This window comes from Cupressus sempervirens, chromosome 7, assembly GCF_028749045.1.
Source record: "Cupressus sempervirens isolate cs-2001-9-10 chromosome 7, ASM2874904v1, whole genome shotgun sequence".
Lineage (NCBI taxonomy): Eukaryota > Viridiplantae > Streptophyta > Pinopsida > Cupressales > Cupressaceae > Cupressus > Cupressus sempervirens.
The window spans coordinates 627,553,673-627,569,762 of NC_143124.1; the positions used below are offsets into that span (position 1 = coordinate 627,553,673).

Genomic DNA, 16,090 nt, shown 5'->3' on the forward strand with positions numbered 1-16,090 from the left:
AACTCACACATCAATTTTCTTCTCATATTCCACCTACTGAATGAAGCCACTAACAATCCCTTTTATTCTTTCTCCAAGGGTCCATTCCACTCACATGAGCAATGTGGGATAAAAGATGTGTCATATAAAACATATTAAAATAATCACTTATGTCTCCCTTAGGCACCCCTTTTGATTTGCACACATCCCCATAAAATTTAATATTAAAGTAACACTTTAATATTTTACAACTAAATTAATTATTACTTTAATAATACTTCAGGCATAAAAATATATTAGCTATTGGACTCCAAATAGCACAACTGATAGCTCGTCGGAAAGCTCTCGCCGCAGAGTATCAAATTCAATCACCAAAACTAGCCTCCCCCATGTTCTGCTGACTTATGAAAAATAGTATGCCTAAAACTGAGTAAATCAAGTCCATTTTGGCTCAAACTAAAAATGACTAGGCCAAAACACTCTAAGATCCCTTTAAACCCTTCATTAGCCCTAGGGACCATGTAGAACTAGGCTAACGCTCACACTTGGTCAACTGCTAAAGTGGGGACATTACACGGTCATCAAGCTCAAGTGGGGTCTCTGTGACAAGGCATTTGCTACAACATTTTGTGTCCCCTAGAAATAGGTAATATCAAAATCATATGCTTGTAATTTACTTACCTATTTTGTTGCCTGTCATTAAGATTTCACTGCCCTAGGAAATGTTTTAGGCTATTGTGGTCAATTTTTTTGCTGGATTTGCTACTTACTAAATACTGCTTGAATTTGGCCAAAGCATGCATTATGACCAACATTTCCTTATCATAAATGTTGAAGCTCCTCTCAGGCCTCCTAAGCTTCCTACTCTCATAAGCAATCAGGTGCTTGTCCTGCATAAGCACCGCTCCAACACCTTCGCCAAATGTATCACAGTGCAACTCAAAAGGTTTGTTAAAATCTGGTAATGCTAGCACTAGACAAGAAGTCATCAACTCCTTGAATTTATCAAAAAACTCCTGTGCCTCAAGAGTCCATAAGAAGCCCCTTTTCTCATCAAGTCTATCAAGGGTGTTGCATGCTTGAAATATCCACTAACAAACCTCCTGTAGAACCCACACAACCCTAAAAATCTTCTCAACTATGTTAGGTTCACTAGAGTAGGCCACTCAATAATAGCAAGAATCTTTTCAAGATCCATGCGTACTCTTTGAGCACCGATAATGTGACCCAGATATAATAACTCTGACAATCCCAAATCACATTTGGACTCCTTTGCATATAAGGACTCCCTACTCAGAATGCTCATCACGGTGTCTAAGTGTCGTACATGCTCATCCCATGTCCTACTATACACTAGAATGTCATCAAAGAATACTAACACAAATTTCCTCAACTGATGCTGAAAAGCCCTGTTCCTTGTGGACTGAAAAGTAGTTGGAGCATTAGTTAGCCCAAATGGCATAACTACAAGCTCAAAATGGCCACAATGACATCTAAATGTCGTCTTCTCTATATCCTGCTCTTTGACTTGGATCAGATGATAGCCCGATCTCAAATCAATTTTGGAGAAGAAACATGCTCCATGTAGCTCATCTAATAACTCATCAATCCAAGGGATGGGGTACCTATTTTTGATAGTCTTCTTGTTCAAGACCCTGTAATCTATGCACATCCTAAGAGTTTCATCCTTCTTCACCAAAACCACAGAAGAAGCGAAAGGCAACTTACTTGGTCTAATGTGCCCCCATAGCAAATAGTTCCTTGATGATTTTCTCGATCTCATCCTTCAATCTCTTTGGATGCCTATAGGGTGTGATCATGATGGGCTTAGCACCCTCCTCTAACTCAATAATATGCTCAATACCTCTATTTGTAGGTCTACCTAGTGGTATTTCACGGAAAACCTTGTAATGTTTGATTCTCAATTCCTATATGTACGAGTAATATTATGATTTTTGTTGCCCTTGTGATGGCATTTAAGTGCAATGGGCAGCCCACTCAACCTGGTCATGTCTCAACAAGCTCTCCATGTGTCTGCAAAACATCATCCTAAACCCACTATCACAAATGGCCTTAAGTATATGGGTCTTCCCTTCTGACTGAAACCTCATCTTCATATCTCTCAAATTGAGAGTGAACTCCCCTATATCATGTAACCAAGTCATGCCAAGAACTAAATTTGTATCACCCATGTTAACATCATAAAAATCTGCTTTGAAATCAAAATTGTTGATCTTTAGGGGCTGACCTGTAATCTTCCTATCACATTTGAGGATGTAGCTATCAGCTACCCTCACTCTCAGATTATCAAATTGCTCTGTTTGAATCCCATGCCTCTCAATCAATCTGGAATCAATAAAATTGTGAGTAGCACCTGTATCAAGCAAAGTAATAACTCATTGACCAGCCAATACCCCTCTCATCCTGAATGATCCCTCCTGTTGTACATGAGTGAGACGAGTCTCCTTAAGTCTACCCTGAGTCTTCTCATCACCTATATCATCTGTGCCTTCCTTTTCTTCAATTGATTCGTCATTTTCAAATTGTTGGTCTGAATTTTCAGAATCAGAATCCTCATAATATGCCCACATAACCCTATTTGCTTTCCCCTTTGGCCTCAATGGACAGTCATAGTTCATGTCATAAGGTCCTTTGCAATAAAAATAGATTTTTTTCTTCCTTAAATCATTCAATGTCTCTCTATCCAAAGGAGCAAATGATTTATCTTTATTTTCAGCTTTTGTTTCATTCCTCTCAAGTTTCTTGAAGAATGGTTTGCCTTTGCTAAATGATGTACCCTTTGATTGAAATTTATTTACCGGGGTTGCTTGTTCCATACTTCTAGCCTTCTTAATCGCTTCTTGCAAATTGAATAGATCAAAGGCTTTTACCCAACCCTTCAGCGGTTCGGATAATCCCTCCATGAACAAAACAACCAATCTCCTATCTAATATATCTGGCACCATAACGAATAGCCTCTGAAAGTCACTAATGAAATACTCCAATCTTCCTGTCTGTTTTAACTACGCCAACTCCCTGAAGTAGACTTCTAGATCCTTCTTATCAAACCTCTCTACCAACCTGTCCATGAAGTCCTGATATGAAGTCACTTGGTTATGCTGAAGGGTAACCATCCCATGGTACCACCAATCATGTGCAGCTCCCTCTAAATGTAGCGTGGCATATTTAATTGCCTCCACTTCTGTCATAAGTCTCAGTGCTAAGAAGGTATCAAGCTTGTGAATCCAAGCTTACGCTGTCATTCTACTACTCCCATCAAATGTAGTCAAGGAAAGCTTCCTGTAGCCTACTTTAATTCATTATCCTCACCACGAGGTCTCCTATTCTATCTGACTGCACGGTAGTGTTCTCTTCTTTAGTTCACAAACCTCTCAAAAGTCATTATCTCCCGTACCTACGGTGCCAATAATTCCCATTCATCATTAGCAGCCATAAGTATATTTGCAAATGTCCCATCCTCTGTTTCCTATACTGGCTCTTGTATTGGTTCCTCTCTAACAAAGGCAGGACATGTGGGGCCTGTCTGCTGTTCTGGAAAGAGTTCTATGAGCTCTAGGTGATCCCACTGCACTCTTGTTATCCCCTTGTTCTTGATTCCATCTGGCTTGTGGGTTCATGCGCTTAACCACGGTGATGAGTGCCTGCAAAGCCTGGGCCATCTGCTCTTGTCCTATAACCATTGCTCTTTAAAATTCCCTTGTTTCCTGATCCTCATTCCTATTGTCTCTTGGTGGGCTACACTCTTGTCTGTCACCCATGGTGTCTGGCTGCCTGTCAAAATCTTGTTTCCTATCAAACAAAGCTTGCCTGCAAGTGTAAAATTTGTGAGAGCCAACCCCAAGTGGTTCTATGTGATTGCTATACCCTCAGGATGGCAGGATTTAGCTCTGATACCAATGTAATATCCCTTGCCCAAACTCACTGATTTTAGCACAAGAAATATTGTCAAACACTTGTATGTTGCCTTTCTCTTTCTGATTTTTTTGTGTTTCAAATCGTTTGATATAGTTTCAATGATGCTAAGAAATTTAGAATGTTCGCAAATGATATTCAATACCTCTTACAATGAACCAATATGCAAGTGCAGCTCTTCTTGGTATTTTCAATGCATATACATGGAAACTAGATATGGAATGCATACCTACAGCCAACTAACATTTGACAAACAATTGGCATACAACTATTATGCCGATCATATGTGCTATTAGATGGATATTTCATCAAACAAATGGTGTGCAACATATATCTCCTTATTTGAATTCATTCCCATGTACAATGTTGCTATGAATTTGCCAAGACAAATGGGCTTACAATAATGACTATAGAAATGCCAAATTTGATACTAAGTTATTGCTTAAAACAGCAAAATTATATGCCTAAGATTACAATGCAAACTACTAATAATTGCAAGAGGAACCGGATAATAGTGATGCCCATGGATGGAGGTGAAAGTTGCAATCGGAATCAAGCATAAATACTATAGCGTGAGTACTGTAGCACGACACTGTAGTAGCCAGCAATAAATGTATTCTCTAATTTAAGCACAAATAGAACTCCAAAATGAAGCTCTCTAGAATGCCAAATTCAATGGATATTTCACCACCTCAAATGGTTGCAACACTGAAGAATTGACACTCTCCAATGGCTAACTGAAATCAAAAACCCTTAGTTTCTTCTCTCAAGTTTATATCAAATGAAATTGACAATAATCGGATGCTTAACAATGAAGCTCTCGCCTCTATTTATTCTTTTCCTTCACCCTTCTAGAAGAAAATAAAATATTATTTAATTGCACTCTCTAGAAGCTTCCCCATTTCCAATACAATAATTAGTTGTGCTTCTAGACAATTAAATTAATTAAATATGAAGTCACATTTTAATTTTAATTTATTTAATGACTTTATATGAAATTAATTTAATCAATTTCTCCTTATTTCTCCACTTAGCCTTCGGAGAATGTAAAGGCTAAGAACTCCACTGAGACGCTAAAAAGATGGGGACATTACATGGTTTCATTGTTAAAATTAGTTTTTGTTCCAAACAGCTAGCAAGCTTTTCTGATTTGACTTACTTTGTTTTGTTAAATTGTTCCTAGGAAGAGAACCTTTTAAATCTTGTGCTCAATTTCCAAGACTCAAAAAGATAGATCAAATTTACTTTCAATTATTTCCCTTTATGAAAATTCAAGAAACCCATTGATGATCTTGTAATGTGTAAGTAGCTGTAGATCTCGTTGCATATCTTTAGATTTATGAGTAGTTTTTTTAATTTTTATTAGTCTTCCCTTGCTAATTTGAAGAGAGGTTTGCCCTTGTGTCATTATGTTTTGTGTTGAATTGTAAAAGACAAGCTATGACACTAAAAACACCTAAGTTCCAGTTCCAGTTCGGTTCCAAGTTCGAAGCTTGAGAACCAGTTTGCAATTTCATCAAAATTTGGAAAGGAGTTTGGGTTCATTTGGGTTTGTTAGTACAAAAATGTGTAAAAATTTTATATACACACACACACACATTTATGAAGCATGGGTTAAAATTAGAATATAGCACACTAGCATAAACACATTTAAACAACAAAAACACCATAAATTTGTAATCATAGTGATCATACCATCGTATAGCTCGACATCAAGGATTCAAAACATTAAAAATAAATCATAGCATCAAGTTCAAGTATCATTGTTTCATGTTCATTGTTCAACTAATGAAATAAAAATCTATTAATATTCTAGGTTTTTCAATATTCATCTTCTTCTTCTTCATCATCTTCTTCTTATCCAGCATTAGTTGAGCTAAGGCCAATGGGATCAGCAGCGGCAGCAGCATTAGTTGTGGATGGCAACAAAATTAGCTAAGTTCAGAAAATCCTTACTAATATGAAAAAAAGAAAAAAAAAAAAATTACGTCTACAATCTGAACTAAGTGATTGAGAAAGAAAAGTGGACAACTGAAGTGTCAAGGATGTAAATAATCAATTTCATATGAGACAAATAAAATATTCAAAATAAAAATTGAATATAGAGCTCTTGTTTCCACTTCGCCCATTTTTTTATTGTTATCATATTGTTGTTTTTAAGTCAATAAAACTTATTTTCATAATTTGAAACAAAATTATACAAGTAATAGTGTTATCAACAAACTGTTCACACTGGTATTTTACTCTCTCATTAGCACTACCTTCAATTTAAATCAATCTTCTAATCGTCGGCAATAATAATGCTACAACCCCACTAACAATGTTGTATTTTTCAGAAGTGAAAGCTTAAAATTTCTACCATCATTTGTTACTCAAAATTTTAAAAATTAAAATTAAAAACACCTTGGTATCTTACCCAGAAAATATGACTCGTTCACCAATTTTAGCCTCTTTTGGTAGCAACAAGGGTTCAATAGTGCTATGGTCATGGTTAGAAGCACAGAGAACCTACAAAAATCCAATCGCATGCATGTCATTTTCAGATTAATAAAGAAAACCCATTCATGCATCTTCAAATTCAGTGTCATTTTCCATTATATCCAGATTAAAGAGAGAGAAAACTTGGCAATCACAATACAAATCAAATAAAATATACTGACATATCAAACTAAAGCCTTTCCAGTTGGAAACAATTACTCCCAAGGACAATAAAATTTAAAATATGAAACCAGTATATTTAGTATAGACTTCTTATCTGCAAAATTAGAATCATATTCACTAGCCATATGATATGTTGTGTGAATCATCTGAGGTTTCCTATCTACCCAGATTTAATTTACCACACTGAGTTTCCCTATCAACCCAAATTTAATATGTAAATTATTTGGTAGAGGGATTTGGAACTCAGAAAATTACGAGTCATAATCATTAAAACTTTAAAGAGATAATAGTTGGAATGATGCAAACCACACATATTGGTGGACAAGAAATTTCAGTCCCAAATTTTCTTATTTATTACATTTGTTTTTATAAAATTGTAAGTTTTCAAAAACATTTTATTACCGAAAAAAACTTGATTAAATAATAAAGATTTATTTTCTTTTTCTTTATCTTCTTTGGACTTTCTAATTCAATGATTACAATTGCACCAATCAAGCCATAAAAAACTTATATCAATATACAAAAAAAGAACTAAGGTCTATGCATTACAGTTAAAATATGTCAAATTCTGAATGTACAATTTCTGATCATAGTCACTATAAATTGTTGATACCACTGTAGAATACAGAAAAAATCAAGCACTTCCAAAAAAATTGCACCTAAAAAATTGTCAGTATAAACCCGAACTAGGCCTTGGAAGTTGCAAAAATAGGACCGCGATTTTCTAAAAAATCCAAAATAAAATCAAAAACCACCTACACCACTGTGTAGAGCACGAAATTGTACCCCAAATCGAAAAAAAAAAGCTCAAAAAAAGTAGACTGTATGATTGATGTATCGTTGTTTCAAAATCGCCTGCATGATTATGATGTCTAAATTGCTGCTGCACCTCCAAACTTCAAATGGTTGTAGATTTGGCCACTGGCGTCAAATTTGGACAAAACAAAAGTCCATCTTAGGATTTTTGGAACTCAGAGTGATACCAACCTCTGATCTACACCAGTAAACTCCAACTTTCCCTTACAAATAGAAAGCCACAAAGAGAACTCCCCAAAATCCACTAAAAAGTGCACTCAAATCTCTCAAATGGCACTCTATAGACTCTGATGTCATATAAGAATTGGCTACGAAGGTAACCACCCTAGATCTAGAAGCCAAATGGAAAGCACAATAACAAGAGAGAAAGAATATAATAAGCATAAACTAGATTCTCACCTAGAATGCAATATAATGAATGAATTGGATATAAATGGAACGTTAGATGAATATTAAATAGGAGACCCCTTGATTATATAGCCAAGCTGAGTACAAAGGAGTGAATGAAACGATGACAAATGTCATCTCATTACATGATAATCAAGAGATAACTTATCAGCCATCTAAGGTGGAATCAAATATCCAGTAGAGGTGGATCATCCTTCAATGTATGATAAAGCATGTACAACATGTGCACCAAAGGTCAAAGGTGATAAAGTAATAATTGCACTAAAAGTGGCATCAAAACATAAGTGGAGTGTGATAACATCCTAACAACAACTAAAGTAGAATTTCTCCTAGAACTTCCTATGTGTTCCCTATGTAAGCTTAAGTGTAGTTAGTACCTAGGTGAGAAATAACCAAGGTAAAGTGCCTTAGTTACACCAACAAGTGTAGTTAACACTTCATTGAGGTTTATGCACTGCTCCTTCTCATCTGGAGTAAATTTCTTTCGGCAAGGAGCAACTTTGATTTGACCAATCTCTATAGCATATACAAGATCTAGACAATAACTTCGGCTTCACCCAAATGACCATCATTTAGATACTCTACTTGGAAGTATACATCACACTTCAAATCTGATTTGCCTTAAGCTGTGCATTATGTCATGATTTGTTTGCTAAAAGCACAAATTTCAAGTACAACTTAATGCCAACCAGAGTCAAAGTGGGATGACTACCCATAATCAAATGATAGTCATGTGGGTAAGAGTATTGTGTAGATCTCATACAAGCTACACAGATTGGTAAAATCAATGTTGCACCCAACCAGAAGAAATTTACCCCAAATGAAAAGGAGCAAAGCACAAACCTCAAACTCAAGACAAGAAAGATGCCAAGCATCTGCCTGAAGGAGCAAAATAGATATGACAACTAAGGAAATGAAATCAAAGGCCAAAAATCAAAAGGAATCAAGTCTGGGTTAAAAATTGTTAAAGTGCCTAGTGTGGCCTAAAGAATTAAAGAACGATCTAGAATGCCACACTTACAATGAAGAAATTAGGTAAAATCATACATGAAAACTAAGGTCTCAATTGTATTCTGAGTTTGAGAATGATAAATGTAAAGAAAAAAGCTTCATCAAATTTCTCATGAACGCTAAGTGAATAGATTGTCCACAGAGAGAGAGAGAGAGAGAGAGAGAGAGAGAGAGAGAGAGTAGAAAGGATTGTTGGCAATGGTATGCCATGCCCTTGTTAGAAAGGGTGACCCAGAGACATCAAGAACAATCCAAAAAGCCACACTTGGCATTAAGGAATTGAAGAAAAATCATTCATGGAAATTAAGGTCTATATGTTCCATCTCACTATCTGAGGAATGCTTGAGCACGAATTTCATATGATGGTGGATATATAAGGATGAAATGAGAACTAATTGTTGGGATCCTCTAGTTTTATGCTAAGAGTTTTACTCTTATTGATTCCCTGTATAAATGAATGTCGACCTAGCATACTGATGCATGGAATAAGTTAGTTAAATCGTTACTACAAATAACTTTGGGAAATCCCCTAGGTAATAATGTGTTGATTTGGAAAGAATGACCCAATGCCTTAGTCAAAATTTGTTTCTAGGTTTTGCAGTGCACAGCACAAGAATGATTTTGCTCTGATACCATGTAATAAATTTCAGAATTTGGGCAGTCAAAATTTGTTTCTAGGTTTTGCAGTGCACAGCACAAGAATGATTTTGCTCTGATACCATGTAATAAATTTCAGAATTTGGGCAGAATAAAAAGATAAAAGGAGATTTTACATGCACAGTAATAGGTTTCTTTTCTTATCTCTTTTCATTCAATACACCCACTTATTCATAAATTTATATTTATTATTCCCTAATTTATAGGAAACAACCTATAACAACTTGCTAAAGAGAAGTTATTTTGAGAAGTCATAATCCAAATCATAACTAAATAGAAAATAACCTACAGGAATGATGAGATATTATCAACACTCATAACAACCTACTAAACTATTATTTTATGCATCCTATGACGCATATATTTCCAACAGAAAATAATCATGTGAAGGAAAACAATTAATTAACCTATACATATAATGAAAGATGAAAAAAACAAGAAAACATCATTACTCACCAAACCTGCAGACATCACATCCCTGAGCTTCCCAGGCTTTACATTTGTGATAACAAGCACCTGACGATTCTGCAACAAAAAATGGAATGCATGATCAAGCTTCTGTCAATGCCTAGGTAGCTATGTTCACATGCATCAGCCAAAATCCAGCCTTCACTTGTAGAAAGTATTTAAGTGGGTATGGTCATATTCATGTCATAAAATTGTAAACCAGAAACTTCACTAACAAACATGTGTATAAAGAAAAGCAGATTAGAGGAATGATTGTCATTGCTAATAAGCTCCTATTAATAATAGACACTATTCAGAATGAACATAACAATTATTCCAGGAAGCCAAAAGAAGATCAGGACGTAATCATCTAAACATACCATTCCAATCAACATGTCTCTGATCACAGTTGTTTTTTGTTACCCTCATTAAAAATGGAAAGCAACCACAATCGATGGACTAGTAAAAAGAACTGGAAATTGTTTTGGAGAGGCACAATAAACTCACTTCACAATCATCCAGGCATTCAGGCATCTCATCCAATACAAAAAATCTCTGATCACAATTTTCTTACTACCCTCCTTAAAAATCGGAAGCAAACACAACAGAAGGTCTATTGGTCCATGAAGATGTAGGAAATTTCAAGGGTTCTTTATATCCACATCAAGAAAACACCAAGAGATGCAAAAAGACAAAAGAAAACCAAGTAAAGTATTTCTTCACACCACTGCTTATGAATTTATCCACATACCACTAGTTCATCTGCACCATAATGTTTTGCCAGTCCACTCACAACCTGTCGGACCTTGTCTTCTCCCACATCTATTTCCTCAACAAGCAAACTGTCACAAGTCAAACATGAAGCTTCAAGAGTAAGAATCACAAACTTCCAAGTTTCATGGTATTTATCTGAATAGAGTAATATGGACAAGATCAAATAGCTTCTTTATTATTTATGCATTTACCTCTCTGCTGATGGGTGTTTCCAAGCCTTGTGAATGACACCAACTCTAATGTCAAGTACTGAAACACTGACTTCTATTTCCTTCTTTTCAATTGGTTCCTTTTCTTCATTCTTCTTTTTCTCTTCTTTGGCTTTCTTCTTATCCTTTTCATTTTCCTTATCCTTCTTTTCTATATTATTATTTTTATCTGTCTAGATAAATCAACATGCTAGAGAATTTAACCAAAAAAACATGGAGCACATTGCATAAAGAACTTTCATAATAAAATATATTCGAAGTAAGAATAATCCTAAGAACAATTATAGGCTTGTGCACAAATTGATTTCTCAACTAATATAAACTACATAAGACCTCATCCAGTAGCCAGATAAAGTTCTGTATTTTAACAGTCAACTAATTGTTGGTCAAGATTCATTATATCAAGGAAAAAAGTGAATAAATAATATCTTTTGGCAGATAGAAATATAGAACTAGAAAACTCAATTAACTTATTATAATAAGCTTCTAGAATCAACCATGTGAATTTATTTCCTCGGCATTTCTGATTGAACATCATGACCCATCATCAAGAACAAGAGAAACAAAAGGAAATAAATTCAGACATCTAATTCCAGAAGCTGTGCATAATAACATTATGGATTGTAGAAATCATATACCTGCAACTCAATGAACTGGTAAAGGACTTGTCAAAACATTAATCTGAAATTGATATTATGATGAACCAGCCAACATATCCATGGTACTACCCTGTGTATCATGTTGTCTATTATGCTTTTCTAACAAGATTGCAATGTGATTGCTAGCGCTGCACAATACCAGATTGTGACAATAAACAGGCATCTGAATTTGATGGTATTTGTATACACCATGGAAGCATTAATTGATTGAGGGATAAATTGGCAAACCAAAACTATGGGATTTTAAAAAAATTAAGCGGGAAATAATCAGATTTACAGAAAAGTTAAAACATCAAAAATTGAAGAAAAACAGCCAAAAACTACTTCACATAAAAAATAAAGGGCATTTCTATAGCATAGCTTTATTGAGAGCAAATAAAATTAGTTCAAACTGTTCAACCCATTAATTAAAGAAAATAGACAGGATTGCACAAAAACCACTGAATTATCTATATTGGGTTTGTCATTTCCTTGCAGCAGTAACTCAAAACTGGCACTAAATTCATGACCTAGCTTACCTTGTGGTTTTCTCTAATCATAACAATCCAAATGGAGGAACTTAAACTTTTCTATAAAGTCTAAAATCCCAATTACTTGTTTCTCACTGCATGAAATCTGTGAAGTTCCTGGCACATTAGGACTACTTGTACTAGCAAATCTTAGATCTTGATGTATTACATATTCTTCCTTCTGTGATCTTGCTACGCTGGGAGTCTTTCTGTCAATGTATGGCTACCCTCTAATACTATGATTAATTACCTGCCTTTCCAAAATAGTTTCACAAGCTTGTATAGTAATGGAGTTAATTGTGTATCATTGCATCATTATGCAATTGATTGCATATTTCTTCCATTGACTACAAATTTATCAGTCATGGTTTCCCCGTCACTGTTCTTCGAAGCTTCATTGACCTTGTATCACTTCTACACTTTAGGATGCAAATTTGTCTTAAACTTCAGTTAACAACACAAGTAGCAAGTCTTCTTTTTGCTATTTTGGGACAGTCAAGAAGCTTGTTCTGTATATTGGTTCTCTTTGTCATGATAACATGGATCCTTCTGCACAATAATATTACAATAATAAAATAACAAATATATATATATATATATATGGATTATAGCCCCTACAATTATCAGTGGCCAGTGTGCTTTCACATGTAGAATTTCAGATGAAGATTTGAACTCATTCTTTCATATAGACTGTGATGACTGTGCAAGAAATGTGTGCACTGTCGTTGGTGAAGATGTCTAGGCGCCTTTGACGCATAGACTAATATATCCATATCAAATTCTTTTGATCTTCCTGTCAAAAGTGTTTGATTTTCTCCAGTTTGAAGCTGATATGATGGATTTAGTACATAGCAAGTATCGGTGGAGTTCTTATCAAAGAACAGGTTTCAGAGGGTTCTTCACATGATGTTGTCTATGATACCATTAAGCACCCTGCAGATGCAAGATTTCCGATACATCACACACAACCTTGCTCATCACAAGGATAAAATGGATTCAGCGTTCACTGCTAGAATCAGGGCAAGAGTGAGTGCATTATTCTCTCTCATTCAGCATTCGCATGACCATCCCCACCCCCCCCCCCCCCCCGCCCCCGCCCCCGCCAAATTTGTTGCAAAGTTTTCTCAGGTTAAGGTCCGTCTTAGGCAGTGCCAAGGTGATCCTTCAGCAAGGCATTTCCATGAACCAATCGAAGATTAGCTCAGACCTTGATTTTATGAGATGCATTTTGTTGCTGCTATGTGCTCAAATTGTCAATGTGCTCGAAGATTTCTTTAGGTTTCTTACTACTTAGAGTGCTCTATTTTCCAAATTGTTGTTTAATGCCTATATGGCCTGTTTTAAAACCATATATATATAAGATGGCGTGATTAATGACTAATAAAATCTAGTCGTTGTTATGAAGACGATCAGTTAGCAAGAGTTGTGTCCCATCTATTATGAAGGGTTGCAAACCTTTCTAATACCAAGATATGAGAAGACATTTTCCAGCATTCAATTCATCATTGAATTGGAGAAAAAGGATAGACTTACTTAGTTCAATATTTATTGGACCCGCTAGCAATCTACAGGAGCGGATCCATTATCGCAATGGATGATCTAAGTCTGTAAGAATGATTGTAATTAGATTTTCTCTTCGAAGAGATTAGTAAGGAAATGAATCCAAATAAATCCTTCAGTTTTTTGGCAAGCATTGTGTGATGGCCCGTGTGCTTTAAGATATCTATGAGTCTATACTTATTATAGAATACTATTGTTACTAGGAACAAGATACGCAATGCATCAAAGTTCTTGCCAATAATTAGAGAAGAAAAGCAGAGATATATTGTGAAAATGAAAATAGACAACCAGAGAAGATATGATGAGAGACTTAAAAGGTATAAAAATATATGTAATAAGTAAATATATCAATATACTAATATATTTATTTATTTATTTTTTTCAACTTGAGAATAATAGATAAGACATAGTTCAAATACTAAATATCTCCACCGATTAATGGATTGATTAACAAATAAAAAGATAATAAATAGTTGTCTAATGTATGTGATGAGACAATCAATTAAATGTCGTAATATTTTTATAGCAATTTTCTTAAATTTGTACTAGAAAATTTAAAATTAAAGATATTATTTTTAATTTTAGAAATAAGAATAAGAATATAAGACGAAATGAATAACTTCATTAAAAAAAACTTCTAATTTTTTCAATGTGGATTTTTAGTTCTCATTGTTCATTTTTACTAACTTCAAAAGATGTAAATACCATATAACTTAAGAGTAATTTAACAATTGTTGAGATAAAAAAATTCACATATGTAATAGTGGTCTGACTCATAATTACAATATATAGTACAGCATTCAAAGGCACTGATTATGGTGCAACATGTTTGCACCCAACCCCTCCTTGTTGCATGCCATAGGCTTCCCCTTAAACTTCGATGATGGCGAAAAATGAAAAGTTTGTACTGCCCTAAAAAATAATTTCCCCCACTTTAAATTGTAACAGTAAATTAAAACCTATGTTACCCCGGGACGCGTTTCCAAACCTAAACCCCAAGTTTCGGAAATGGAGACAGTTTCGGGGATGGGGGGGTGGCAAGGGACGTTTCCCAGCCATCCCCTAACAGAGAGGAAAGTAGGAAACACATCCCCAAAACTTCGGAAACAGTCAACGAGTTTCCGAAACTTGTTGACCATCCCAGGGACTACATTTGCATTTCCTAAACGTCTCGGAAACTGCAAAAAGGTTTCTTAATTAAAAAAAGTTTAAACTCAGAAAAGCATTAAAAAAATCACTTTATTGGGGGCCGACACTTTGAAGTCATAAACGTTAAACATTATAAAAGGAATGTTATAATTTAATAATTTATAAATATAAAGTTTGGTCTTAAAAATTAAAACTTATAAAAGTTTTATGTTCATTAGTTTTCATCATTTCTACGAATGCCCATGCACGCAACTGGAAGCAGTTGGACATTAGTTTTCTACCCACGCCTGAGCACGCAACTGAAAGCAGCAGATGGAAGTTGTTTTGATCATTGGGCAGAAAACGGAAGTTGTTTTGATCGTTGGGCAGTTAAAGCAGCGGCAACAGAACAAGTTAAAGTAGCGGCGGTGGAACAGGTTAAAGCAGCGACGGCAGCCAGATTCTGTCAACACCGCCTGAATTTCACCCGCAGCCTGGGATTTCAATGGTCAGATTCAATCAACACCAAACGACAACTACTAGGGTTCCACTGCTATCCACAATGAGCAGTCCAGACATCATTCAAGCATTGATTTTGAAGTTTTAAGTTTTAAATTATTTTCATTTTTAAATTTTGTTTTGTTTCTAGATTTCTAGATTTTTTTTTTTTTGTATGTATGATAAAATCATAAATTTAGCAACTTAAGTTGCCACTTGTTATGATGATTCAAAAGTATATGCATATGTGATGAACAAATATTTTAAATTTTTTTTTATACAAATAAGTATTAATCACTATCATTTTGTGAATTTTCACTTTCAAATTTTCGTTTCTGATTTTTAATATTTATTTTATGTTGAATTGCAGATTCTTCATCTCACATTAAAGTTTTAAACATGAGCAATAGCAGCAGTAGTTGGAATTGGGGGTGCAGGTGAATCAAGACATGAAAGAAACAAATTTGAAATCCCTTCAGTTGTCTTAAAAGACTTTGCTCGAGGCCCTTTCAATCCTAAAAAACCTCTACTTTGCCTTATTCACCCAATAGATGTCAGAAAGAAAAATTCGAGTGGAAGTAAGATATATAAATATCATCTCTGCGAAGGTGAAATTAGAACGAGCTACACACAAGTGTGGTCTCATTTCTTGGGGGTTAAGGGCAAAGGAGTTAAATATTGTAAAAATATGGAAGAAGATGCAAAATTAGAGTGCTATAGATTACACATGGAGGCTGAATACAAGTCTAAAGGTTTGCCCTTTGCTATATCTCCAAGCTCACCTTCTCATGTTCTTCAATCTATGTCATCTAGTGGTGGTGTCTTTTCTAGCGTGGGAACC

At 35.0% G+C, this 16,090-nt stretch overlaps 1 protein-coding gene across 1 annotated transcript in view; it reads right to left on the minus strand.

Moving 5' to 3' along the window:
* LOC149548262 (Nucleic acid-binding, OB-fold-like protein) overlaps positions 1-16,090 on the minus strand; it is a 130,512-nt gene that overhangs the window by 33,470 nt on the left and 80,952 nt on the right. The window contains exons 7-10 of the mRNA XM_089792323.1: positions 10,878-11,068; positions 10,664-10,754; positions 9,922-9,990; positions 6,329-6,420 (exon numbers count right to left, since the gene is read on the minus strand). Of these exons, the coding sequence (XP_089648449.1) occupies positions 6,329-6,420; positions 9,922-9,990; positions 10,664-10,754; positions 10,878-11,068 (443 nt within the window). The remainder of the gene's footprint in view (positions 1-6,328; positions 6,421-9,921; positions 9,991-10,663; positions 10,755-10,877; positions 11,069-16,090) is intronic.